Source organism: Trachurus japonicus, chromosome 7 (genome assembly GCF_045865225.1).
Source record: "Trachurus japonicus isolate A0001 chromosome 7, Traja_1.0".
Lineage (NCBI taxonomy): Eukaryota > Metazoa > Chordata > Actinopteri > Carangiformes > Carangidae > Trachurus > Trachurus japonicus.
In genome coordinates, this window is record NC_140913.1 from 6,753,146 (window position 1) to 6,779,661 (window position 26,516).

At 41.4% G+C, this 26,516-nt stretch overlaps 1 protein-coding gene across 1 annotated transcript in view; it reads left to right on the forward strand.

The window, feature by feature from the left end:
• The first annotated feature begins 6,844 nt into the window (after nt 1-6,844).
• plch2a (phospholipase C, eta 2a) overlaps nt 6,845-26,516 on the forward strand; it is a 193,463-nt gene continuing 173,791 nt past the window's right edge. Inside the window, exon 1 of the mRNA XM_085780983.1 lies at nt 6,845-7,544. Coding sequence (XP_085637109.1) covers nt 7,391-7,544 — 154 coding nt within the window. The 5' untranslated portion in view covers nt 6,845-7,390. The remainder of the gene's footprint in view (nt 7,545-26,516) is intronic.

Consider the following 26,516-nt stretch of genomic DNA (forward strand, 5'->3'; position numbering starts at 1 on the left):
ACAATCCTCTAATATGAGGGTCCTTTTTTTTATCACACATTGTATTCTATTATTTGTACTTACTCACAAATAGAAACAGGCTACACATTTCTGAGACACAGATGGCCACTAGTGATCTGGGAATCATAGTCTGCTCCACTTTCTACTGGTAGAAGTGGTTCCAAATGAGACACAGCTGTCTGATTACGCCTTTGGAGAGACTTGGACACATACTATTATAATCCAGCCTGAATATACAGATGTCATGAGTTTTTCTAGGTTTTGTTTCAACATGACTCTCAGGTCTCCCTTTTTTAACTTGCAGTGGACTGATTTCTCTGTCTCTTATATAATTAAGGCAATTTAGGTGTGTCTCAATAACGACTCCAAATTTCAGTCTGCATTATAGGCTAAGGGATTTAAGACAGGGGTGTCAAACTCCTTTTAGTTCAAGGGCCTGCCTCATACAGCACAATTTGATCTCAACTGGGCCAGACTATAGTAAAATAATAACATAAACCTATAAATAATGAAAATCATAATTTCCCCCTTTGTTTAGTGCAAAGAAATACATAATGAACTGTCCTTTTACAACCTATACTATCAACAACCTGAAATGTTCCTATCTTCGTTAACTGGTGGAAAATAGTTTTCAGAACGCATGACTATGGCTCGGTGTGGACATACACATACACAGTGATGTTCAGAACCAAATGCTGATGATCAGCAGTTGATGAACCTTAAGTTGACATGAGTATTGTTCATTGTGCAGATACCAGTGTGAGTCAGGTGTGGCCCTGAGACACTTTCTGTTGCAGGAACAAGCACAGGGAGGGTTCTGAGGACCTCAGCCAGTGTTTTTATGTCTTGTCTGTATGTGGAAAGATTTTGTGTAAACTGTCGAGGTTTGTCGTGCATGCAGCATCATTTGAAACAGCAGCAGTCCCGAACCAGTGTTGAAATGTGTGTTGAGATTGAAGCCCCCGCTGTGCCTTTGTCTGTCACACTTTTTCAATCTCTCAGCATCAGTTGCTCTCATCATGGATGTGATGGTACATTCTGAAAACTTCTACTCCACACATCCTGTTTCATCTTAGCTAGATGTACAGCTGCCCTGTCCATGCTGTGTGTGTTTGTGTGTGTGTGTGACTCTCTTGTGCTGAACACACCACATACACTTCTCTCTGTGACATGCTGCTGACCAACTGAATCACCCAAACCTGGCAGCTATGAACGCGAGCGGGGTTTGATGGGAAAATCCGGTTCTCTAACCCTTTGTGGAGGCTTGTTTTTCAGCAGGGTGTTGGTTTTCAGCCTCTTTCAGCTCAGTCATGGGGGATTTAACGGCACTGAAACCCGGCACCTTACCTGGGATAAAGACCTGACAGATTGAAAACAATTCAGCTCTCTGGGAAAGTGTGTTACTGCTGTTGCTCCTGGTGTTTGTGCCATCTGTGGGTGCACATTTATTCAATGGAATAATATGTCAACTGAAATGAAAGCTCCCTTTGGATGTAAGGTATAAAATCGAAACTATTACGTCCCAAATGAAGCATGAATTACCTACATTTTTACAGCAATTTTCACATGATTGAAACTTAGGCTCATCGGTGGTAGCCGTGTAGGGGACACCGAAATAGGATTTTATGGTTATGATTTATTGAGCCTGATCAGCTTTGGGCAATACATATCCATGGTGATGATGCCTAGTGGATTATTATGATTTTTATTTTTTGCATAAATGTGACAAAGTACATTAACTTGAACAACTAATCAGCCAGAAACTAAGGTGGCCCTGAGGGCTCAACACACTGCAACTTACAAAAATACATGCAAATTCACAGACGTGCTACAAATTCTTGAAACCACTGTCCATCAATTTGCCAACGCATGCAGTGTAAAAACTCACAAGTGTTTCTGGGGACACAGAAAAGTGAGGGACCCATCTAAACACAGAAACTAAGCTAACTAAGCTCCATTGAGTTCTGACTACTGTACAAAACAAACATTCAAATCTGTGCTTAAAGGAGAATTCCAGTCATTTTCTAAGTAACGCTCTACAGCTCTAGGTCCCCGAGTAATGGGGGCAGTTTTTCTAACCACGACTTTGGCCTCTATATAAAGTTCAAAATATCACTATGCTTTGCAACATCCACCAGTTCCTTGCCACACAACACTGCGTGTGCATAATGCTGTTAATATGTGCGTGCAGTAACATGTTTTTTATCATGTACAGTCTCTGTTTACCCTAGCTTCCAGGGTAGACCTTAGGCTACTAGTCGACTGTCGAGCTTGGGACTGTTTCCATATCAACAAAGACAAGAACGCAAGGAAAACATGGATTTAGAAAGAAAAAATGATTTTGGTCTGCACATATTTTTTTGGATTCTTTCCTATGGTTGCACTCGGGAACCTAGAGCTGTAGAGCGTTACTTAGAAAATGACTGGAATTCTCCTTTAAACTTACAAAATATACCACGTAATAACAGTAGTGTTTATTTTGATCAAACCTTTATTCAGCCAGGTGAATTTAAATTACTACAACAACCACAACCAGTGCATTCCAGCATTATTTCACTATGAGTGTTTGTTGACCCTGCCGATGAACCCTTTCTTGGTATTTCTTATTTGATGTGAAACTAGCCTATAGGAATGAAGCATCATTTCGTCCTTTCAGCAGAATGTACTTTACTGTCATGTACATTATCTTGGATGGTTGCTCACTTTCTTGAAAGTATGTGCACTGAATGGATCCCATTGTGTGATACATGTGTTGTGTGGAGGGAGCAGTCAGGTGGGGAACATGGAATAAAGGGCCATTGTGTCAGTTTTGCCTTTGACTGTTGGACTGAAACATCTGGCTACTGGCAGAGATGCTAACATCTGCGCATGTACAAATGCCACAGGCAAATTAATCAATGTACCAGCCTCTCCAGCTTGTACGCACACATATCAAGCAGTGGCTCTGACAGGATTAATCATCTTTTATGATGTGATAATAGCAGTTAATATCCACTGTTTGTGTGTCTGTACATGTCTCCCTCTCACTTACAGGCAGCTTAGGAAAACAGCCAGTTCAGCACAGGACTGTGATGTGTGTGTGTGTGCGCATGTGCGCTATGAGATAGTCACAACAATACCCGACAGTCAAAATCTCATGCTGAAACACATTGTACAGAGAGCTGAGGCAGGCTGACTCACCTTCTGACAACACTGTTAATACATTATTCAAGCTTTCATTATGGCCGTGTAGATTTCAGTCATGAGAGTCGTCTTGTGCTGACGGCGGCTGCTGCGATTCCACTGATGTTGACTGTGTCGTATCTGCGGGGCGTACAGTACATGCATGGTTGTGTTTCATTCATAGGGCTTGAGATGAATGCTTTCTCTCTGTGGGCAGGGTCGGTGTTGTGAAACAGAGGTTAAGTGTGACAGTGCTTGAGCTTGTAAGTAACTCTCTGTACTTAGCAACAAAAAGGGTGTTAACCTACAGGTTAATGTTACTGCTCTCAGGAAGTCTTTTGTTCCACTTAACAGTCATACTCTCCGTAGTGCCCTTGCTCAACTTGTGGTGCTGGTGTAGATATCTGTACACAGCACATGTTGTGGTAGGCCTATATAATTATAGTGGAGCCAGTGATGAGTGTAAGATCTACCACTAAAGAATGATGGATCGTTTGTTAAGGGGGGAAAACTCAAGTGTAAATTCCTGGATGCCCCCGGATTTTGAGTGTGATTAAAACCTGCATCAACTGGATTGATATGTTTTCTTCTCTTTTATCAAAGAGACAAGAGGCGTTACCATTTTCCCCTCAGGCTTGCAAAACATTTTTTCCCAGAATGCAAATTATACAATGACAATCGGGGAGCTCGGCTCAGCTTGACTCCCCTCAGTTCACCGCATGCTTTAGTGAATGGAGGTGTTAGTCCTTGCAATATTTCGCTTGCTGAAGTAAAGCTGTCAAGTGTATTGGAGTATAAAGTATAATATTTCTGTCTGAAATGTAGTGGAGTGGAAAAATGAAGTGACATTAAATGTACAAGTACACAATTAGAAATAGACAAATTTGTAGGCAACTTAAGTACTTAAAATAAATCCTCTTAATTCCACCACAGCTAATATCATTACTTAGCCTTTTGGTGTCTGAGATCTAGGTTTAAAGGTCCCATATTATATAAAGTGATATTTCAATGTTTGTTTTGATTATAGATCAGCTCTAGTTTCTATATTATACAGTCAAAGTGAGAAAGTGCTCAGTCCACAGAGAAATGCACACAGGCTGTATTCAGAAACTGAGCCTTAATATGAGCCATCAGGATTTCTGTGACTTTGTGATGTCACAACAAAGCAGTCAGTCCCCTCAACCATGCCCTGAGCCCCGCCCACCTGGACCCACCATGTTTATATTTTTATGTATTGATTATTTTATCAACATCGAACCTTAGGTCTAGTTTTCAAAGGCAGTTACTATGAATTTTAAAATTTCATTCAACTCTTTGTGTATCGGACCAACTGGAGCTGAGACGCAGAGGAGCAGCTCATGATGAGAGGAGGTAAAAGGAATAGGATTAAAGATTATTTCCAGGTCTTGAAAAGATGATGTAGATATGACTTTTCTAATGTTACTCAATGACAGGGAACAAGCCTGGACCACTTTATTTATTTGTCACTTAAAGGTTTTTGAGGCTCACTTTTAATGTTAGCTGAAGAATTCTCTCAGAGCCTATGATGAGGACTTCTGTTATATTATGGTTAAGCTGATGTCCAGTGCTAGCTGTTAGGCAGTTTTGTAATGTGGAAAGTTAAGTGAGGTCATTTTTAATAAAGACAGTCTTAGAGAGCTCTGAGAGATAAACAGGGACTCAGGTGCTGACATCTCATGACAGCAACAGCAGCAGATCGATCCCATGATTCGAAGAACTCACAGAAATAGACTCGACAGAGTTGCCTTCTGGTGGATGGTGATCTGTTTAGACACGCTCCTGACCTGCTGAACCTTGGATCTTGTCAACCATTGTGCTCATGCTCTCAACAATGCAGCAGGAAAATTCAGTGAAGGCTGCTCACTCGATGACGTATGGCGCCCTGATCTCAGTCCTGGACAAACAGACTGAATGTGGCTTGTGCAGGAAAAGTCACCACATGTCAGGACAAGTCAAAGATAGGTGGACAGACAAGATGCTTATCTGACATTTCCACCGTGAGGCTTTCATGGACACAGTCTTGTGCCTGCTATCTTTTTTTGTGTTTCTGTTTGTTGCCGAAGCACTTCCCGAATGACTCACTTTCAGAAACATGTTCATTCAGTTATCCACAAACTCACATTGTGTCATCATGGATCAAATCACTCATTCACGTTAATATGAAGACAGAGCATAGGTAATAATGCGGAAAACCTGAATATTATAATCATTTAATCCCAATTAAACCGGCTTCAGTTAACTCTTTAGGCCACTTAGGAGCAGTGAATGAGCAAATGAGTGCACTGAACATCCTGATGTGTCCACAGCTCTGATTGATGGCAGCTCTGTGTCATCGATGAGTCACTTTAACAACACTTAAGACAAAGGATTTATGAAATATCATGTTAGGATACACGGTCTTGGCTTGTTGACGGGTGTCATGCAATTCATCATAATTTTTTTTTTTTTCAAACGGAAACAAAAATGTTTCAGAAATGATTCAGTCTTCAGTCTGATCTGGATTTAACATTATTTCAAAATCACTGTGTGTGTAAACTGAATGGATGAAATTATTCAGTCAGTGAAGGAATTACCTTGTCACATTCCAACTGAAGCCACAGCACTAAACACACACACACCTTCGCTTGTGTCCAGGTGGAGTGTGTATGGTGTGTGTTTGATGCCAGTGGGGACGTGTTCAGACCTGCTGCTCAGGCAATCTGACCGCCAACCTTTCAAAAGACAGTTCTCAACACGTCCTCCGTCCGGCCCACCACTTCTAGCTAACCGCGACTGACGCCCCCACTACACATTACACACACTCGCATTGTTCAGTCCTCAGCAGGGCGGTGGATCACGTACACAACATAAAAGCTTTCAACTTTAAAAAGCTGATTTTTAAAGCAGTCTTTTCGAGCTGAGCCGAGCTGTGTCGCTGCTTAATAACCGGTCTTGACGCTGGTGGGTTTCTGTGAGGGGATGTGTGGCGGAAGGCGGCAAGGTAGGTAAACAAAAGGAGTTTAGGAAGGAGAGGTGAAGTGAGTCTGAGGTGTGGTCTGACATGCCAGCAACTGTCACTGCACTGCACTGTATACATTGTATTCACCTTGATGTTTTTTCCTCAAACTCGAGGAGATTCAGGTGTTTAAATGTGTTCAAAAGCTTTGGATGATCTCCTTTTTAAAAATATTTTCAGTAATTAGTTTCAGTACAACTTCAGTTTTTCTTCGTTCTTTTCCTGCTGCCTCCAGATTTTCATTTTTCTCATCTTAATGGTTTCATGTGTGTGACTTGTGCTGTGACGTTGAGATACAGCAGCACTAGTTGAATCTGAGGTCAAAATGAACTTTGCTGGATTTTCTACATCTTTATTTGACAGGGGCAACGAAGACAGAAGCAGAGCGTAGGAATGTTTGAGGGTCGTCAGGTCAGACTGAGTCTTTTAGAGAGCCTGAGGGGACTGGGAGTGACCCCTGACCCCCCATCAGCCAACACAGCTGACAGATAGATAGATAGATAGATAGATAGATAGATAGATAGATAGATAGATAGATAGATAGATAGATAGATAGATAGATAGATAGATACTTTATCCTTAAAGGAAAATTCTAATGTCTACTTACATCATGTCAAACCTGTTTCTCTTGTGCCCCACCTCTGTCTGTCTGTCTCCCCCACTGCAGGTGACTGTAGCAGCTTGAGCCTGTGATTATGGTTCACACCTGGAGGACCAGATTTGTTTTTTTGGGTGATGGCCTCTGACAGACGTCAGTGCTCATAAAAGACCAGAAATCAGGTTTCTCAACACAAACGTGACATTTGAGGATCTTGTTCAGCGTCTTTCCTGGACGTGGGACCGGACAGGAGCTTCTGGGATTGTTGTGACAGTTTGACAGCGTTGGATAGTGGCCGTTCACTGAACTCCGGACTGCCTCCGGGCCATAATGCCTGCTGCTTTTCACCTCCACTGAACTTCATTTATAGGAACCTCCCACTGCATCTGCCTCTTCACCTCAGCTTTACTACCTCCGACCTGACGGAATATATTTCAAAATGAGATACGACGTTTCTTGAGCTCCACCTGTAGTCACTATTTTTTTCCCCCACTATTTGGACTGGATCACAGTTTCTAAAGGCACTGAGGGACTGACTCTCAGAGGAGTGAGGTCAACAACTACAACTTGTAAACTGCTGCCACTTCACACCTGTCCATCATCCATCAGCTGTCATGGAGTCCGTGGCAGCCAGAATGGCCATGGTCACTGACTCGCCCAACCCGTCTCTGAAGTCGAGGACTACCGTGACGACCGACGGCGACTCTTTCGTGAGCACTGCCAGCCTTCCCTGCAGCCACTTCCTGTCTGCCAACGTCATCAGTGTCGGTGAGTGTTGATGAAGAGTCGATCTGTGTTTCAGTGTTTGGTCTCATGTTCTGGTCTCTGCTGACTCGTGGCTACACTTCAGACATAGTTTTGCTTTGGTGACAGCAATAGGCAGTTTTGTCTTGTCTGTGCTTTGATTGGGAATGGGATAACTAAAGGGATACTTCATCCAAAATCGTTAATTCACCAATTTTCTCACCGTCATGCCAAGGAAGGGTTTGGAGAACTTACGGAGTTATCAAAACACTTTTGGAGTTCCTGCGAGATGTTCGTTCGTCATTGTAAACCATTGGATGTATGATGTAAACACGGAAGAACATCCCGTAGCAAATCTCGTGCATGCGCACAAACATCAACAGAGCCACTGGGAGCTACTACTACAACAAGGCTAAAAACAGAGATCAAATATTTTTTTTCCGAACAGCTTTTTCATGTCGCAGCTTCAGGAGACTTGGGTCAGTACAGACGAGCAGTATGAAGGTATTTGGATGTTTCAAAGTGTGTGTTTTGGACGATTCAAAAGTGAGCTCTATTCGCCGCCATTATATGAAAATGCCTGCCATACCCTCCCCCCTTGAACTCCAAAAGCGTTTTGATGACTCCAAAAGTTCTCCAAACCCTTCCTTGGCATGACGGTGAGTAGATGAATTATCGATTTTGGGTGAAGTATCCCTTTAAGTTATATCTGAATGATGTAGAGGTCTTGGACTGGAGGTTGACTGTACCTCTTTACTCCCTTCACCTGTTATCATTCACTTCTTGAGATAGTTCTTAATTTCTGCTCCTCAGTTTTTCTGATTGCGATGTAAAAAAAGAAGTTATTATAAAATCAATTGAGTATTCAGCGCTCTCTCTGACGCTGAAGAAAGGTCAGAATCTGCATGGTCCCTGAGTGATTACAGCAGAGTACATACAGTGAATATACTGCAGAGTCTGAGCAAATAGACAGATTTATAAATGTCTGTCCTTGATGGACAATGGAGATGAGCTGGTATGCTTGTGGTGTATTGCACAGTGAGGTAGAGGATGACCTCAAACATGTATCTGTGCATAGTCAAATCATGTTTGTAATGGAGAATACACCTGTACTGAACAGGTGTCAGACGAGTCAGAGAAATGTTGTGTAAAAATGTGAGTTTAAAACTCTGACATGGAACTGTGGCTGCTACCTCTCCTAAAGTGATCCTGCAGTTACTTTTACTTTTGACCAGGTAGAATAAACTAAATGAACCCAAAGAATCAGTTTGAATGAGGATGTAAATTCACCGAGCATCATGTTTCAGCGGAGGCGATCACGCCCATCAGCGCCATCAACCACAGTTGTGCTCTGCTCTCCCTGTCTGAATACAGCTGATTGTGAATTGTGGCGTCTGAATGCTGTGTATTTCTCTCTGTCCCCTGTGGTGATGTGGTGAAGACGCTCTCAGACGGGGGTTTGACTGCAGCTCGACCGTTAAAATGATTAAGCTTTCAGGAAGCGATGATCAGTGAGGACCTCTGCACTCTTCAGACAGAGATCTCAGACACTGTGCCTGAAATCGGCTGCAGCCTCTTCTCCCAGTTCAGGGTTCATAGCCCATAATTTTGCATTTGACCTCTCTCTTTGGACCTGCTGTTGTAGCTACACACCATGAGATTAAGTGTTCTCGTGTGCGTCTTGTTCCAGTTGCACACTTGTCATCATAGATAGATAGATAGATAGATAGATAGATAGATAGATAGATAGATAGATAGATAGATAGATAGATAGATAGATAGATAGATAGATAGATAGATAGATAGATAGATAGTACGGTACTTTATTAATCCCTTGGGGAGGGTTCCCTCAGGGAAATTGAGGTTCTGGCAGCAGCCCAGCACCAACCATGTCCAGGTTTTCCCCATGTGGAGCTTGTTAATGGTCACCATTAATAATACAGAATAAAGCTGGGCAATGATTGATTTTATTCATTCATTTTGTACCTATAGTGTAAGACGATTTTAGAAATCAAAATCAAATGTCACTTTAAAGGGATAGTTCAACATTTTGGAAAATTGGCCCATTCCCATAATTTGTTGGTGCAAGCTATTTTTAGAACGTCGGAGCAGAGCCGCAAGCTGGTCAGAGCTATACGCTACGGAGGCTCATGGGATTTCTTGGTTTCCCTCATCAAACTCATCAAATACACAATCCAACAACTCCACAACGCTCTTGTGGACAAGTTGTGACCTGCACATTCACCATGCCATGAGATAATAACAGAACGTTACAAGACAGAGTTGTTTTCGAGGCAAATGCAGAGACTGAAAGCTGTCCCCGATGGGAACGCGCATCAGTGGTTTTGCATGAATTTACCTCAAAAACAACTCTGTCTTGTAACGTTCTGTTATTATCTCATAGTGTGGTGAATGTGCAGGTCACAACTTGTCCACCAGAGTGTTTTGGAGTTGTTGGATTGTGTATTTGATGAGTTTGATGAGGGAAACCAAGAAATCCCATCAGCCTCCGTAGTGTAGCTCTGAGCAGCTTGCGGCTCTGCTCCGCCGTTCTGAAAATAGCTTGCACCGACAATTAAAGGTAACGAACCTACTGCTATGACTATAGGGATCATGGCAATGGGCCAATTTGCCAAAATGTTCAACTATCCCTTTAACTTGTCTAAAGGCATCATGTGCTAATTAAAGTGAGGAGACTTAGTTTGTTTTTAACAGGTAAAAAAAAAAAATCTCTGTGAAAAATCAGAAATTTAATTTTGGGTCATATCACCAGCTCTACTTCTGTTGCAAAAGCAATGAGAGTTGAGTTACACATTTAGATCCTCTAAAATAAGATCCGCCTCAGTGGCAGCGTCTTCCTCATTTCAGCTGACCTGTTTTTACACACTTTGACAGGAACACACACGCAACAGACGTCGCCTTTTGAGATAAGCATCGTATTTGCTGGTCGCAGAAAACGTGTGTGATCTGATCGTGTGTCTGCCAGCGTTGACGGCTCACTGCGACAAACACTCTGTGACCATTTCTGATTTCCCTTATCGGAGCATGTTGTCTGTGTTCAAACAGTTTGCTGCTGCGGTCAGAATAATCAGAGCGCCGTGGTGATGGCTGCAAAACTCTCTGTGGCATGTGTTCATGAAAAGTTTATGCAGAAAATAAAAACAGCATAACCTGCAAGATAGAGTCTGAGCTGGAGTTTTCAGATGGAGCTGTGAGGCTGCGTTCAGGCGCCCCGTTCCAACTGCAGCTGCACAATAAGTTAAAGTGTTAATGCAGGGTCGTAAACTAAAACTTATTCCAGAACAACCTTCATGATGTGGAGTCAGACCCCCCCCCCCACCCCCATGCACTGCAGCTTAATCAATCTAATGTAGCCTATATGTTCATGCTGCAGAGCTGGAAGCTGCAGAAATATGGAAACAATAGCAAAGGTCAGGAAGGTAGAGGCAGCGCCCACGTTTCTGAGCACAAAGCTGCTGCAGAGGAACGGAGGTGTAGATTAGCAGCAGAACGGCTGAGTAAGTAAAGCTTTACAGTCACAGTTTAATTTTTGATACACCGGCAGGATGTAAATGTCAACAACAAAAATACATCAGTGTGTCTGTGGCTGGGTCTCTGCTACCTGAGTACTGTACTGAAGATAATTTTCCAGTGTCAGTACATTGAGTATTTTTTGAAAAACTTCCTGTCCACTGCGCAGATATTGAGTTTTTTTTGTTTGTTTTTTTTGCTGTCCTACATTTCTACCAAGGTCTTTTATTTTGAAAGTATGATCAAGCATGCACTGTGTTCATCTCAGGAGAAGACAGAGCCTGCCAGTCCTGTCTGAGGCTGTCAGTGTCCTAATGATGGCCATGTTAGATATAGATGATCTGAGGTCCCTGTCTCTTTCCATGAGGTCAAATACTGAAGTATCCACGTCTGGCTGATCTGGAGTTTTTTGTTTTCTCAGACCCAAACAGTTTAGACAACAATAAGTGAGCAGTGCATTAAAATGAATTTAGAATCAGGAAATCAGTTTTCACATTACATTATAAAATAAACTAGAAAGAACTTAATACAAATTCAGCATTTAGCAATAAATTAATATAAGAACATGGAAATAAATACAGGAAAACTACTTTTCTGAGTGTGTGCCAGTGATGTTGTGTGGTGTAATGAACGTTGTGGCCTCTAAGGGTCAGTAGCAGGGCACCAGACTTGACTCTGACTCCTGCAGCTTGATGGATCCACTGTGAATGGAAACAAAGGAGCTTATTCCGTCCCTGACTTTCCATCATTATCATGGCTCAGAGAGAAAAGTGATAAATCAGAAGTAGCTGCAGCTGGGAAAAAAAGTGGATGCAGATGTAAAAAAAAAAAACCCAAATAAACAACAACATCGCATATAGTACACTCTGCACTGAGGGATAACAGCAGCAGATACTTGTCTATGTAAATGCTGTAACAAGATTGTACAGATTGTAATATTTTGACAGAGTCTGGATGCAGGAAGTGTGTTGTGTTACATTGTGCTGGCCGGTCATGTACTCTGCTGCTGCCTGCATTTCTCCCTCCAGGCATGTGCTCTTCTGAATCGCAGGGTGGAGGAATTTGATGATTACACTTAACACTGGGAGGAGAATCAGGGCGTTGCTGCAGGGAGAGATTTGATTGTCTCCATGAATGCATAAATCACCTGCAAGCGTGGTAGTCTGCTGTCAGCTCTGAGCTTCTGACAGGGGATTTTGTGCTTTAGCCTTAATTGTTATTGGGGTCAAACTGAGTCTGGGGCCCGAGGAGGTCGATCGGCGGTCAATGAGCGCACGGTTATTTGTTTTCTTGCAGACTTAAACACAATCAGCTCAAATAGGTATTGATGGAAGCTGACGCAGACCGGTAAAGCAGAGACACGAGCTCCTGCAGCAGGTGTCAGGAGCTGTGCTGTTTGTAAATCTGTTTCATCCAAACAGTTTAATTATGATCCTGAGTTTCATTTGTGCAGAAATTATCATAATTTGTGCTCTTGTGTTTGTGCGCTGATTTATTTGAATCATGTTTTTGAAACACTTCATTTGTGCTCACAAATTAGCCGCAGCTCTTTAACAACATTGTGTTTGTGTGAATGATTAAGGTAATGATTTGTGTATGCAAATCAGTCGTTTAACTTAATTTGTGCACATGAATGTACAAACTTCTGCTCTCCAGTCTCCTGGTGGAGAGATTTGACCCGCTGACCTCAAAACTCAGAGCACTACACTCTTCTGATGCCTTCCTATTTACACTCTTAAAGGGATAGTCAAACATTTTGGCAAATTGGCCCATTGCCATAATCCCACTAGTTTTAGGAGTAGGTTCGTTACCTTTAATTGTCAGTGCAAGCTATTTTTAGAACGGCGGAGCAGAGCTGCGAGCTGCTCAGAGCTACGCTACAGAGGCTAATGGAATTTCTTGGTTTCCCTCATCAAACTCATCAAATACACAATCCAACAACTCCAAAACGCTCTTGTGGACAAGTTGTGACCTGCACATTCACCACGCTATGAGATAGTAACAGAACGTTATGAGACGGAGTTGTGCAATAGCTTGCACCGACAATTAAAGGTAACGAACCTACTCCTAAAACTATAGGGATTATGACAATGGGCCAATTTGCCAACTATCCCTTTAATAAACATAATCATCCTAAATGAAAAACAGCACCAGTGCAAATGTATTCATTACTGTGCATGTTTGCAATAATTACTCATGTTGTTTTAACTAATATATTTTTGGATTTTTTTTTTTTTAATTTGTATGGAGTTACCTCCTTTAATTGTTTTTAATTAATGCACCAGCTAGGGGGGCCACTTCTAATTTCTTTGTATTTTGAACAGAACAATGACAATAAATTGCACACTGATCTAGTTAAATCTCTCATATGAAACTGCAACAGAGTCATTTTCTGCTTTCCAATCAAGTTTAATCACATTCTCACATTACCAGTAATTTAATTCCTTAATTGATTATTTAGTCATTACTTACTCAATATGTACATTTCTGTGCTAGTAATTTGTGTAGTGAGAGGAGCATACACAGCATATGATGCACTCATACGCACATGTTTGTACACACAGAGAAATCCATCAGTTAACCACAATGCAATGCAACCACAAACACACTGTGGTTCTCTGGAGCCTGGAGGAAAGAAGATCCTGCACACTGCTCCTGCTCAGCATCACACTCCTCCGATCATGCTCACGTTTCTATCCCAAAATAAAAGCATGAGAAGTGTGTGGGAGTGAAGCCAGGACTGGGGACATATTGTAGGTAAAGGAACAACCACTTATTTTGCCTACTAGTACTACTTGTCCCCTGAGGTTGACTGAAGGACACGAGGTGTGGCCCACTCCCTGTGATTCATCAGAGTCCCTGCTCTTCTTCTCTAGGCTGATGTCTTTGACCTTTCCTGTGCCAACATGTGAAAAAAAAAATTGCACAGTAAGGCATTGTGGATCCTCACTCTCTGGTCAGGGAGCTTGAATAATGAGGTGATATGTGGGAGTATTTAGTAACTGTAGGCAGAGTATTACTCAGGTAATCCTGGCTAACAACACAATTAGTCGGTCAGTCGGAATAAAGAGCGGACACATCAATACCTCAGCGTATGGATGTCCTACACCACACAACGCAGCAACCAGCTATAAAACGCACGCAGGCAGATGGTGTAAATGAATGAATTTGTGTGAACGCCTGTGTGGGAATGATAGATGGAGCTGGATGATGCAGGTGTTTGGAGTGGGCTGGAAAACAGTTGCTGTGTTTGTCTAATTCCCAAACCCACTAATTTAGCCTCATCTGCCGACTGATGCTGCCTTTGAACGCAATTAGAGCCCATCTGCTGAGTCCCTGGGTGGACGGAGGGCTGTCAATCTAACTGCTGTCTCTCTCTCTCTCTCTCTCACTCCCACTCTATGTCTCTCTCTATGCATGTGTGTGCATGTCTGTGTGGAGAGGGTACTGTATCAGGTAAAGTATTGCAGTAAAGACAAGAGGGAGTTATAGACAATGAGTAATTGGGAGGGATAAGGTAAATAAAACCTGCTTGTGTCTCTTTAACAAGACAGCATCACTTATTGAAAAAGCTCTGCGGTAATTATAGCCTGACATCATGTATCCTCTTCCCTGTGACTCTTAAAGCATTTCACTGGAATTACTGTCGGACAGGAAGCTGACGCACTTGCGTATAAATGAAGCTCCCGGGTGGCAGTCTGACTCGGAGTATAATTAGTGACTAATCTTGACAAGATAATAAAACAAAAAGTTTGACATCCATCACACTGATGAACAGCTAATGATTTAAAAACCGAAGCAAGCTCTCTCACCGTTCTTCATGCGATTGCAGAAGTTTTTTTGGTTGGTTGCTCCGCTCCTCCCCGTGCTCCTGCTGCACAAGTAATGAACTGTATTGATTTTTCAGAAGTTATGAGAAATTCACCTTTACCTGACAACTGATGGTTTTTTATTGCAGAGGGGTTGCGATGATCTTCAAACTGCCTTCGCTAGCAGACGTTTAATATTTTTATGATTTATTTTGGGGCTTGGACAGATCCACCTCAGCAGTTGTCCTCAGTGTTGACGCACAATGAAGTATTTATCAAACTAATGGAGACTGTGTTTATGTTGTTGGTGTGGAGATGATCGTAAACTGGATCTGAGAAGACACCGTGTCTTTCCTGTTTATGTAATCGCGTTACAAGACGAGGGCCTAATTTGCACAGCTGTCTGTTTTGTGCTTATTCTGCCTCTAATTAACATAGTAAACATGATTTAATCAGGAGGAGCTGGGATTCTTAATTATGCTCTGACTTTTCCTCTCCTCCTTTTATTAAAAGTGAAGTTACGGTCAAATAAAAGATATATGATACATTTGAATGTCTCCTACTAACAAGCATAGTGTGTGTGTGTGTGTGTGTGTATCACAGCCTGATGTATCTCTTGCCTCTGAGCCACAGAGCTCCATTAAAACCCATCAGCGAGTTTCGCTGTAGCACTGGCTTACACACAAGTTTATTCTCAGGCTCAGTACCACACACACATTGCCAGTTGGTAAATCAGAGTGTTTCCTTCCTGAGCGACAGAGTTGAATATCGGCCTGAAGTGTTGTGATCTTTGACCTAGTGGATCGAAATGTCAATACGTCATCACTTCATTTTTTCCCCCCAAGGACACTGAGGTTCAATGGTGTAACAACTAGTGTATGAATTTGTGAGGTTGTGAAGCCAACTTGTTTTGTGAGCTCAACTTGACCTTTGACCTTTGACCTCTAAAATCTAATCGGCTCATCTTTGAGTCCAAGTGAACGTTGGTGCCAAATCTGTAGTTTGTTAAGACTCGACAGCTTCATGAATGAATCCTCAGTGCAGTCAGCAGTCACAGCTGCAGGGACAAGTACTGTAACCTGGTCTGAATGATTGAACAACATTACTGTAATGGTTCCATTTCATTTCTCCAAAAATGATAAGGTATATTTTAATCACTTGGAAGTCACCATTGGCTCATGGTGTGTTCAATGTACCACTGGAAATCATAACTTTCATTATGTGCACTGATATTCAACTATATTGAATATTATAATGTTTCCATGTGTGACAGAGTTTCAGGGCTAATCCCCGGGGGGGAAAAAATCTGACATTTTTCTAATAACAGTATTGCTTATACTTGAAATATTTGGCCTAGACTGTATGATATGACTGAGCTATTAGACATTGCTCAAGTTCAACCTTAAAGGGAAAGTTAAACATTTTGGCAAATTAGCCCATTGCCATAATCCCTATAGTTTTAGGAGTAAGTTTGCTACCTTTAATTGGCAGTGCAAGCTATTTTTAGAACGGCGGAGCAGGGCCACGAGCTGCTCAGAGCTACGCTACGGAGGCTAATGGGATTTCTTGGTTTCCCTCATCAAACTCATCAAATACACAATCCAACAACTCCAAAACGCTCTGGTGGACAAGTTGTGACCTGCACATTCACCACGATATGCGAATAAAAAATAGCTTGCACTGACAATTAACGGTAACGAACCTACTGCTACAACTATAGTTTTTTTTAAATGTTGAGTGTTATGAAATATTTTCCCTTAAACATGAACATAGAACAAACATTTTGTATCTACACTGTCACTCTCATTTTTGTGTTACTTATTGACTGAGATAGTCACCTTTAGATGCAGTTTGTATCAGCAGTCAGCTAATACTGGCTGATTAATCAGCCTATTAATCATTTAAAAGAAGAGCCAGGTCTGTTTGTTCTCACCGCGCTCTTAAAACAGCCCTTGAGCTGATGGGAGGGGATGTTCCCCACTTTTATGGTATGGCTTTCATTTGGTTTAAACCTTGATATTGTCGTTGCCTTGAACATTGCAGGGCCCACACAACAATTAACCTTTACAGCATCGAGTTATCGCTGCCCTTTTATGCCCTCAGCTTTGCTTCTAAGGCAAAAAAGATGTCCCTGTCCTCCTGCTGGAGGTTATCGGGGCTGAGTGCAGCCGCAGATACTGAACTACTATTTTCCACTGACGCATGTTATTTGAGTAAACAGATAATTTAAAGTTTATTTAATGTTATTATTCTCTTTAAAAGACTTGAGACCTGAATACAGTCAAGGACAAGGAAGTCTAAAGCTCATTGCTCATCAAGTATCAAGGTCTTTATGAAGGAAACAATCTGTCCTATATGTTAGCTACTTCACATAGCATACATCCTCCGTTGCCTGGGAAACAAAGGACATATTCATTTGTTGCATTTAAAGAAACCTTTGAAATAGGACAGCATGGACGCGTTGGTATGACAAGACTGGCCTTCACATGCAGCCTCTGAAGGATGGAGCCCCTGTATTGAGACGCACACAAAGACTGGTGGGCGAAGTGAAGCTAATTCAATAAGCAAAAATAGGCTCATAGGTGGGTGGGTGAAGAACTCAGCAAGATGAACTAATATAATCACAACATGACTGCAAGTGGTTAAAACTAATGGACAAGAGCGTCTGGAACAAGGAGACAAAGGCCCGGCTCAGGTCCAGCCTCTATCACTGCATTTGTGCGAAGGATCTGCCACTTTCAGTGTCAATCCCAAACTAATGAACCTTAAGTGGGTTATAAAGCCTGGAATGGAGTGAACATGCTGATGAGTACCAGAGAAAACAGGATTTGGATTGATAATATCAAGAAGTATGGAAAAAAAACCTTATCTTACATGTTAATCAGATGAAAAAAAGAAATGTGGCCAAAAAATCATGGAGAAATGTTCATTTATTTGATTAGGAATTTTCTCAACTCTAATGTATAAGATTATCTTTCAGATAAGTGTTGAATATTTTGGTTCAAAACGAATCTGTTTCCATCAGAGAAAACTTGGCTTGACTTAAAGCTTGGCGGCATTTTTATACCCTCCTCCTTAAACGACAGCTCCCCACCCCCCAGTCTACAGTACTTATATCAGGAGGTGGGTGGTGCAGCTGCCTCTGTAGTCAAACCCATACAGCGTCTGTGCTCAAGCCAGAACCACTCAACATCATTTCCCACAACAGACAGATCCTTTATTAAGTCACTGTCTTTGCATCAGACTGGTTGTAGTGGGAAGCTGATATCTTGAGGGATGCTCTCATTCATCTCTGTGTTGGCCAAAGAGAGATCAGGGTTAATGAGCATTTCCCTGCTGCCTGACCTGAGTGTTTCTTTCTGAAAACCAGTGCAAAGTGGCTAATGTTGTGATACGGAAATGGAGATGTGTTGATCTGGACTATTAAAGTTGGACATTAAGTGATTTTGAGGACATCAAGTTTTAGTTCCTCAGCTTTCTTAGGTGACCTACATCTTCCATCATGACTATCCACACAGACATTAAAAACCTTCCCAACAGAGCTCCAACTTCTATGAAGCTAACACAGGCGCATCAAAACCTGCAGTTCCTCTAATAACCACTAGTCTAGGGCCTCGCCCCCAACGTGAGTCGATGGAATAGAGTCCCAATGTCCATCTTTAGTGGTTGCTATGAGATGAAAATGAATTGCTGTGGATCAAAAACAGTTTTAGCCACTTTAGAAAAATGTCCACTGAAAAAAAAAGAAGCTAATATCAGTCTAAGTGTGTCTGCACTTTTTTGGGAATATTTTATCCTCTTTACCTTGACATCAAACAGCCCTTTCCTTTGCAACTGCAAGCTGTGAGCCACAGTGTGCATACAGCTACACACATACACACTGGCACTCGTTGTATTGCTCCACAGAGTGAGCTTCAGGCTGAGACCACTTTCAGACTGATTTCAGCCTCTCGGCCGTTTGAATGAGGCCGGTCCTCTGGTAGCATTCTAGCCCATAAAAGCTGTACACACATGTGGGGGCTCAGAGGATTAGGGGCTTTTGATGGAGGCAGAGTGGCTCATTATTTGCCCATTAGACCGTATGTCATTACAACATTGTATTATACTCTTTCTAAGATAAAAAGTATGTCATGGTGTCCTAATTGTATTGTAACGTTCACCAGCTCAGACCTTCTTCGCTACAGTGTGTTGTTTGTGCAGATGTTTGGCTAATGTATGCTCTTTCTGCATACATGTTTGTAACAGATCTGGAGTCAGCTCATATGGCTTCATCAAAATATTCCCATTTGCTCTTGTGTATGTGTGTGTGTGTGCGAACACGCACTTAGATAAGCCCCCTTCCCCCAAAGGATGGCTCTCCTTACATTGACTCTCATTATCTATCCAAAGCAATTAGCACCAATAGCACCTCCGGCTTTCCCAGGCACAACTGCTGCCATTTTCCAACAGCCACATGCTAGGCTAATGAATAATATAGCATGCTGTAATGGCAAAATATCTTTATGTGCATGACATGGAGTTGGCGGCGGATAGGTGTGAGCTGATACTGAGGCAATAGAGAGAGAGATAATGAAGATGATATCATGAAATATTGAGGAGCATGTTGAATGAGGCAGGGGGTGATGGTGGTCTAACCTACATAGAAAATCAAAGGCTCTGGGGAAATGTTTTTTTGTAGCAGAGGAGCATGGAGCGTTGTGTAATATGTGTGAATGTGTGTATTAAATGCTGGGATGTGAAGAGCAGCAAATATTGAGATGTGCACAGGATTCAAGTAACTGAAAGCTTTTTTTTATGAATTAAATTCAAGGGGATGTCCAAGTATCAACTCGGCTCGAGCTCACAACTGCTAGTTGTATTGATTATTACGAAAAAGATAAGATATTCTTAGAGACTGTCAACAATAATGCATTTTTGCTTATGCTGTTTATTTTGGTTATAGATTTCAAGGCAACCATTAATATCTTCATGTCAACCCTAGTTCACTATTGTCAACCCAAGATACTACTTTTATTATTAAAGATAGAATACAACACCTCTCCACTTTGAAATGTCTAAAAATAACTAGAAGGGGGTATCCAGATTTTTTCTGTTGTGAGCTTTGCCACAGGTCATAGAAGTACATGTCTAGTCAATGTATACACTCTGAGGTCCATCAACCATTGGGTGAACAATTGACTCCATGACACACTTTGACAGATACAAACACAAATTACTTTATTAATCCCTAAAGATGGGCCCCCCATTGAATAATGAAGCAGGAACGTGTGAAGGAATGTAGAAAGAAAGTTGATAAATGTAGAGTGGAGTGGTGTAATAGAATAAATAAATATAAGGGAAAATTAAAACAGAAAAATGTCACAGCTTGTTACTTAATTAATGCTTCTATATATTTTTGATATTATTCTGGTTGCATTTATTGGCACATTAATATATTCACTGAGTCATTTATTCAATTTTTGAGTCAATTAAAATCAGTAGAAGCACAAGATTGCATCATCATCAACAACTTTAAAATTTCGCTCAACGTGGGAAACGACGTGAGGCACTTGTCTCTAATGAGATTATTTGGGATAGTTTTTCAGCTCTTTGTGACAGGATGAGACGAATATCACTGCAGCTCTCACACACTCACAGCCTAAGCTAATTAGTGAGTGAAATATTCCTTCATATAAGCAGTTGGATGACAGTGACGCTTTGATACACTAGCTTTAATAAAAGACTCATGTCAACCTCAGGTATTAGCAAACCAGCAATTACATCAGTCTGTCAATTAGATTTATAGCTTTAGATTTATAAAAAAAACTATACAGGAAACTTAAGCATCTGCTTTTTTTGTCATGTAATTAATCATCTCTGAGCGGTTATACATCTCAATGTACTAGATCAGTGTCACTGCAACTGGACTGAATCCTCTATTGGTGAAGTTGTTGTGCAAAAGTCTGTCACTGTCACACTCTGTTTTTTTGTATTCCTGTCACATTTTTCCCTCAGAGTACAGGAAGAGCCAGGTCCACATTTTCATCTTCTTTAGATTTTTTCATACTGCACAGGTTCAATTCTTGTTGATATTTACTTATACTGCAGCCACTGCTCTCCTACAGTTGAGATATACCAACCTTGCACAGTGCGGCCTGCAAGAAACTTGTGTGTGCAACACAGCGCTCACCTTGCTTCTTCATCCTCAGTCCTTTGATATCTTAGTACCAGAAACAGTATCTGAGTCTATCCTCCTTGTTTTTTACTGTAACATATTGTATGGTAATGTATTGTAGGCCAGTGGTTCTCAACTGGTGGGTCGGGACCCAAAAGTGGGTTGCGGACCCGTTCTGGATGGGTCGCGGACAGCTGGTCAAAAAAGTAAATAATATTTAATGCACATCTGATGTTGGACATGTCTTTTATTTTGAAAAATAACTTATTTTGAAAGGCACACGAAACACGTGAACACATGCAGTTGTAATGGTCCTCCTCAGTTTCTTATTATTCGCTCCATTTGCTCTGAATGCAAAGATATTAGTTTCTTATTAATGTGGCCTGAATGCAGTGAAAATACCTTGTTTTGTGGGTCTTTATTTTGTGCAATTTGATATTTATTCACTTTTGTGAACATGCTCTGAATGCAGAGATGCATTAGAAGTCAAATATATCATTTTGTTGGTCTCCATTTTGTGCAGTTTGATATTTTTTTATTCACTTCCGTACATGCAGTTGTCATGGTCCTCCTCCTTTCTCAATAAAGAGCAAAATGAGTTTTTAAAGGCTTTAAAAAAATTCTTGGTTTGAATTCTATAAAAGTGGGTCGCGACTTAATGACCATGGGAAAATGTGGGTCCCAGAGTGAGACTAGTTGAGAACCCCTGTTGTAGGCAATGTATTTTATAAGTAGGCATAATATGTGTTTTAATTATTGTAGTGCTCAAGTCACCTGCCCAGAGACTACCAACCTGGCTAAACCGGCATGTTTACAGAAATGTTTATTAATGTGCACTGTCTCTGTAGGGGAGAGTGGGGTAATGTGAGACACCGGGTAATGTGAGACACCCCCTGTATCTAGAAAACGGAACACATTTATGGTCATCTGACCATTATGTTTTCAAGCCCCTTCCATTTCCCCATGGCCATGAAGAAGAGGACCTCATGATGCTGTGAAAAGCATGTTTTTTTTCACAAAAATATGATTTTTGCATGTAAAAGTAAATTTTCTTGCTGTCAACTTAATCAACTGTTGTGCCAAAGCGAATTGATTCAGGTAGAAAAACTTATATGTTACATGATGATGAACTACCAACACATAAAACCATGTGATGATGCTGGCTGAAAATTAGCCTGAATTTCTAAGAGAGGTCATTTTTTCTAAAATGGGGGTGTTGGGGTAAAGTGAGACAAATGCTGCTTGATTTTGTTCTTGAGTCACTTTGTGTTGAGAAAAAAAAAAAGTGCTTAATTGACCAATCCCCATGATTCTGCTACTAGTCCGACATTAGTTTTGGGAAGTGTGGTTGTCAAGCTAGCTGTCAGGATTCTAACTGTTACAACATGTGTTGTTATGGTAGTTTCAGAGTGGAAAAGGTAAGTGGATCAGTTTACCCCATTGATTTCTCTGGTTTGTCTCAGTTTACCCCTGAGCTGGGGTAAAGTGAGACACAAGACCACTTTTTTTTTAAAACTATCATATTTTCACTGTCCTTCATCCTGAATACATTCTGATAATTTCCATTGCTAGGAAACATCCTGAATTAATGGGAAATGTGTAAATTTTACTGATAAATCATTTTAGCTCGCTTAGAGGGGAGCAAATGTAAAAAGTGTCTCACTTTACCCCACTCTCCCCTATATTTTAAACAATAAACTAAACTACATGATGATTACATACAGTATGTACTGTATCTGACACACTGAAATCACAGCTGTGCCACTCGATCCAAACACCGGAGGTCCTGGCTGAGAACCCTCTTTAATTATTTAGTTATGATTAAAGGTTTCAGTGGGAAGTTATTGGAAACACAGTACAACTCTACTTTATTTACATATGGTGATGAGGAAAAGTGTAAACATGCCAGACATTCATTTTTGATATGGCAGGTTGTGGTGCTGTTAACATCACTGCTCTACTCCCACAAATCAGTCTCAGATGCAGGATTAATTAGCGACAGCTTATATGACCTGCAACATTTGTCAGCTCCAGCTACCTTAGCGTTGTGTACACTGATGATGATTAGCATCGGAGCTTAGTGAATGTGTATATTGTTGATCAGAATTTGACTCAGTCACAGAAACATATTCACACACTCTCATGTTCCCTCTCACGTGTATTGAGATGCTGCACTGCAGCACTTGTAGGCTGAGGTGGGTAAAAGATAGAAGGTGAGGCATTGGTATTTCAATGGATGTATTGCTTTATTTTAAGCACAACAAAGGGTCAACATGAAACAAGTAAGGAAACGCGAACACAAAAAAACACAAAAAACCCGCAGTGACAGAAAAAAAACTGCCTTCAACCCTCTCAATGAGCAGCATCTATCAGTAATAAAGTTTGCTGTTTGTGCTGTGCATCGTGACTCTCCGTCCCTTCAATAAAACAGATCATTGGTGTCCCAGTGTGTTCAAAGTCCTCCAGCCTGTAAGGATGTGCCAGTGCCAGACTTTTAGAGATTGTCCTCCTATAAAAATAAATCATGAGTGCAGCACGTCGTTGACTCGTAAATTAGATTTTCGGTTTTGCTGTTTGGTGACACCTAGTGGCCGTAGTAGTTGTAACAAGAGCTGAGGGAAAAGTGCGATGACAAAGTATAAAATGTGACAATGTCCAGGAGGGAACTGTGATGGATTGATGGCTCAACAAAACACTGTTATATGACACAGGATAGTAATATAACATGTTCGATTCCCATGTGAAGGTATTGCTCAGTGTTGTTTCTACTCTTTTCCAAAAACTAACCAAGGGCCGACTGCTATCATAGTAATTATGGTTACAAAGTTAGGTAGCCTAAATTGCTCTTTATACAGTCTTCATGTTTATTATTGTAACCATAACAACGAAGGCCCTATATGCCTGCCGTCGTAGGGATGCTATTTCAGGAGACAGTCCTATGGGTTGTATCAGGGGGTTGAAAAGAAAAGACGTTTGTGGAAGTTCAGGTTGGAGGACTTGTTGGGTTTTGTCTAGGTTGAGTCGGTCAGTTTGTTGTTGTTGTCTTGTTGTGTTACCTCCTTTTTCAGTAACAGGAAACTAAGTTTGTTTGCACACAGGAGACCATGGGACAGGAGGTAGTGTTGTGGTCAACCCAAGACAGAGTTAAGACCAAGACCAGAGCACACCCAAGACCAGGACAATACTTTGAGGGGGGTGAGACCAAGTCCAAGACCGAGACCAAACCAATGCGAGACCATTTTCAAGACCATTACTGTATTCAGTATCAGCATTTCACACTCATAATATTCATGTGGCTTGATACGTATTTACATTATTCCTAGAAAGAAAAGCTGATTGTATATTAAAATATAACCATATTTAATTGAAACAAAGTTTGGATTGAACAGAAGAACACCTCCACTTTTCAAGCATATACAGTACTTTTGTAGAACAATTTTAATTATCTTAAAGTTATTGAATTACTTTACATAAACCAAAGTGAGCAAGTGACAGAGAGACATTTGCTGCTAAAAAATAAAATGTCACTGGAGCTGTGGTCTTGACTGGTCTTGAGAAGAAATCCCAGAGACCAGCTAGACTGAGACAAGACCGAGTAAAAATGCAGTTGACCACAACCACAACACTAACAGGAGGTGATGTTTGTGGTGTCCTGTAAGTTTTAGTTGTCAAATTAGTTCAGGACATCTCTGATTCTCAATACTGAGCATTAAACTGTCCAGTGATGGACAGTTTAATGCAGTAACTGTCCATTGCCTCCACTGTGTGATGGTATCAGGATCAATGGTGATTCTGCCCTGATTTGACTTGTTATTTGATCAGTTCCCCAGCCCTGGTCTGTTGTCAGAGGCATTTAGAAGATTATTTGCTTTTGCCTTAGTTTTCTTTACGGGATTGTTGCCACATTTGAATATGAAACAGCCTCAGGAAATAAGCTGCTGTTCTAGTAACATCCCTGTGGTTCACTTTAGGGAAATTTATAGATGTTAATCAGAACAATGAAGCCAGAAATAAAATTAAGGAATGAAGACTGATGCAAAGGGACTGAGAAACGGTAAGAACGGCAACCCCATGAGAAGGGAAGAGAACGCACCGCCGTGGCAGATGGGAGAGGGAGGAAACCCAGACATGAAATATAAAATAGGAACAAGAGAAGAAAAGGCAAAAGAAAAGGGAGTGTGCAGGGGGAGATGGGGAGGGATGTCTGCAGTGTTCTCTGTGGAGCTGGAGGGGATTTGCAGCATCTGCAACTGGAGCAGAGAAAAGGAATCTGTCCTCAGCTGCACCGTGGCCACAGTTAATGAATGGGACTGCCAGCTTTGGATAGGTTCCTTACCCTCTGAGCGAACGTGTGTGAGAATATGCACACGCTACACACAAAGCAATAGAGTGCATTAGTTTTCCATGCAGTGTGATAGTATTCGGAGTATGTGCTTTAGAAATGGAGAAACGGGACAGACACATGTCTCACTTAAAAGGATAGGTCAACATTTTAGCAAATTGGCCCATTGCCATAACTCCTATAGTTTCAGGAGTAGGTTCGTTACCTTTAGTTGTTGGTGCAAGCTGTTTTTAGAACAGCGGAGCAGAGCTGTGAGCTGCTCAGAGCTACGCTACAGAGACTCATGGGATTTCTTGATTTCCCTCATCAAACTAATCAAATACACAATCCAACAACTCCAAAATGCTCTGGTGGACAAGTTGTGACCTGCACATTCACCACGCTATGAGATAATAACGGAGCGTTATGAGACAGAGTTGTTTTCGAGACAAATGCAGAGACTGCTTGCCGAAAAACTGGCCCCGGCAGGAACGCACATCAGCTGTTTTGCATGAATTTACCTCTAAAACAACTCTGTCTGGTAACGTTCTGTTATTATCTCATAGTGTGGTGAATGTGCAGGTCACAACTTGTCCACCAGAGCGTTTTGGAGTTGTTGGATTGTGTATTTGATGAGTTTGATTAGGGAAACCAAGAAATCCCATGAGCCTCAGCGTAGCTCTGAGCAGCTTGCGGCTCTGCTCCACCGTTCTAAAAATAGCTTGCACCGACAATTAAAGGTAACAAACCTACAGTACTCCTAAAACTATAGGGATTATGGCAATGGGCCAATTTGTGAAAATGTTGAACTATCCCTTTAACAATATTGTCACATAAATTTTAAATATTTACATGAAGGTCCAGTGTGTGACAGAGGAGGTGAAAGGGTCGTAGTTTGATAGATTGTGTGTCTAGCTTGTGTTTCATGCACAACCTGGCAACTTGGATAACGTCAGACAAACACACCAACGTGGTGAAGGTTGTGGTCCATATTAATCAGATGAGGGGGAGAGGCAGTAAAATGTGAGGTTGCAAGTGAGATTATCTTAAATATGGGAGACTCAGGTAGCTACACTCTCCTCGCTCCCAGAGGTAGCTACTTATGGGAACTGTTTCAGACCAGGCCATGCATCCTGCTACTTTCCTTGGCACTGATGCTGAATTGCTTAAATGTTAAGAGA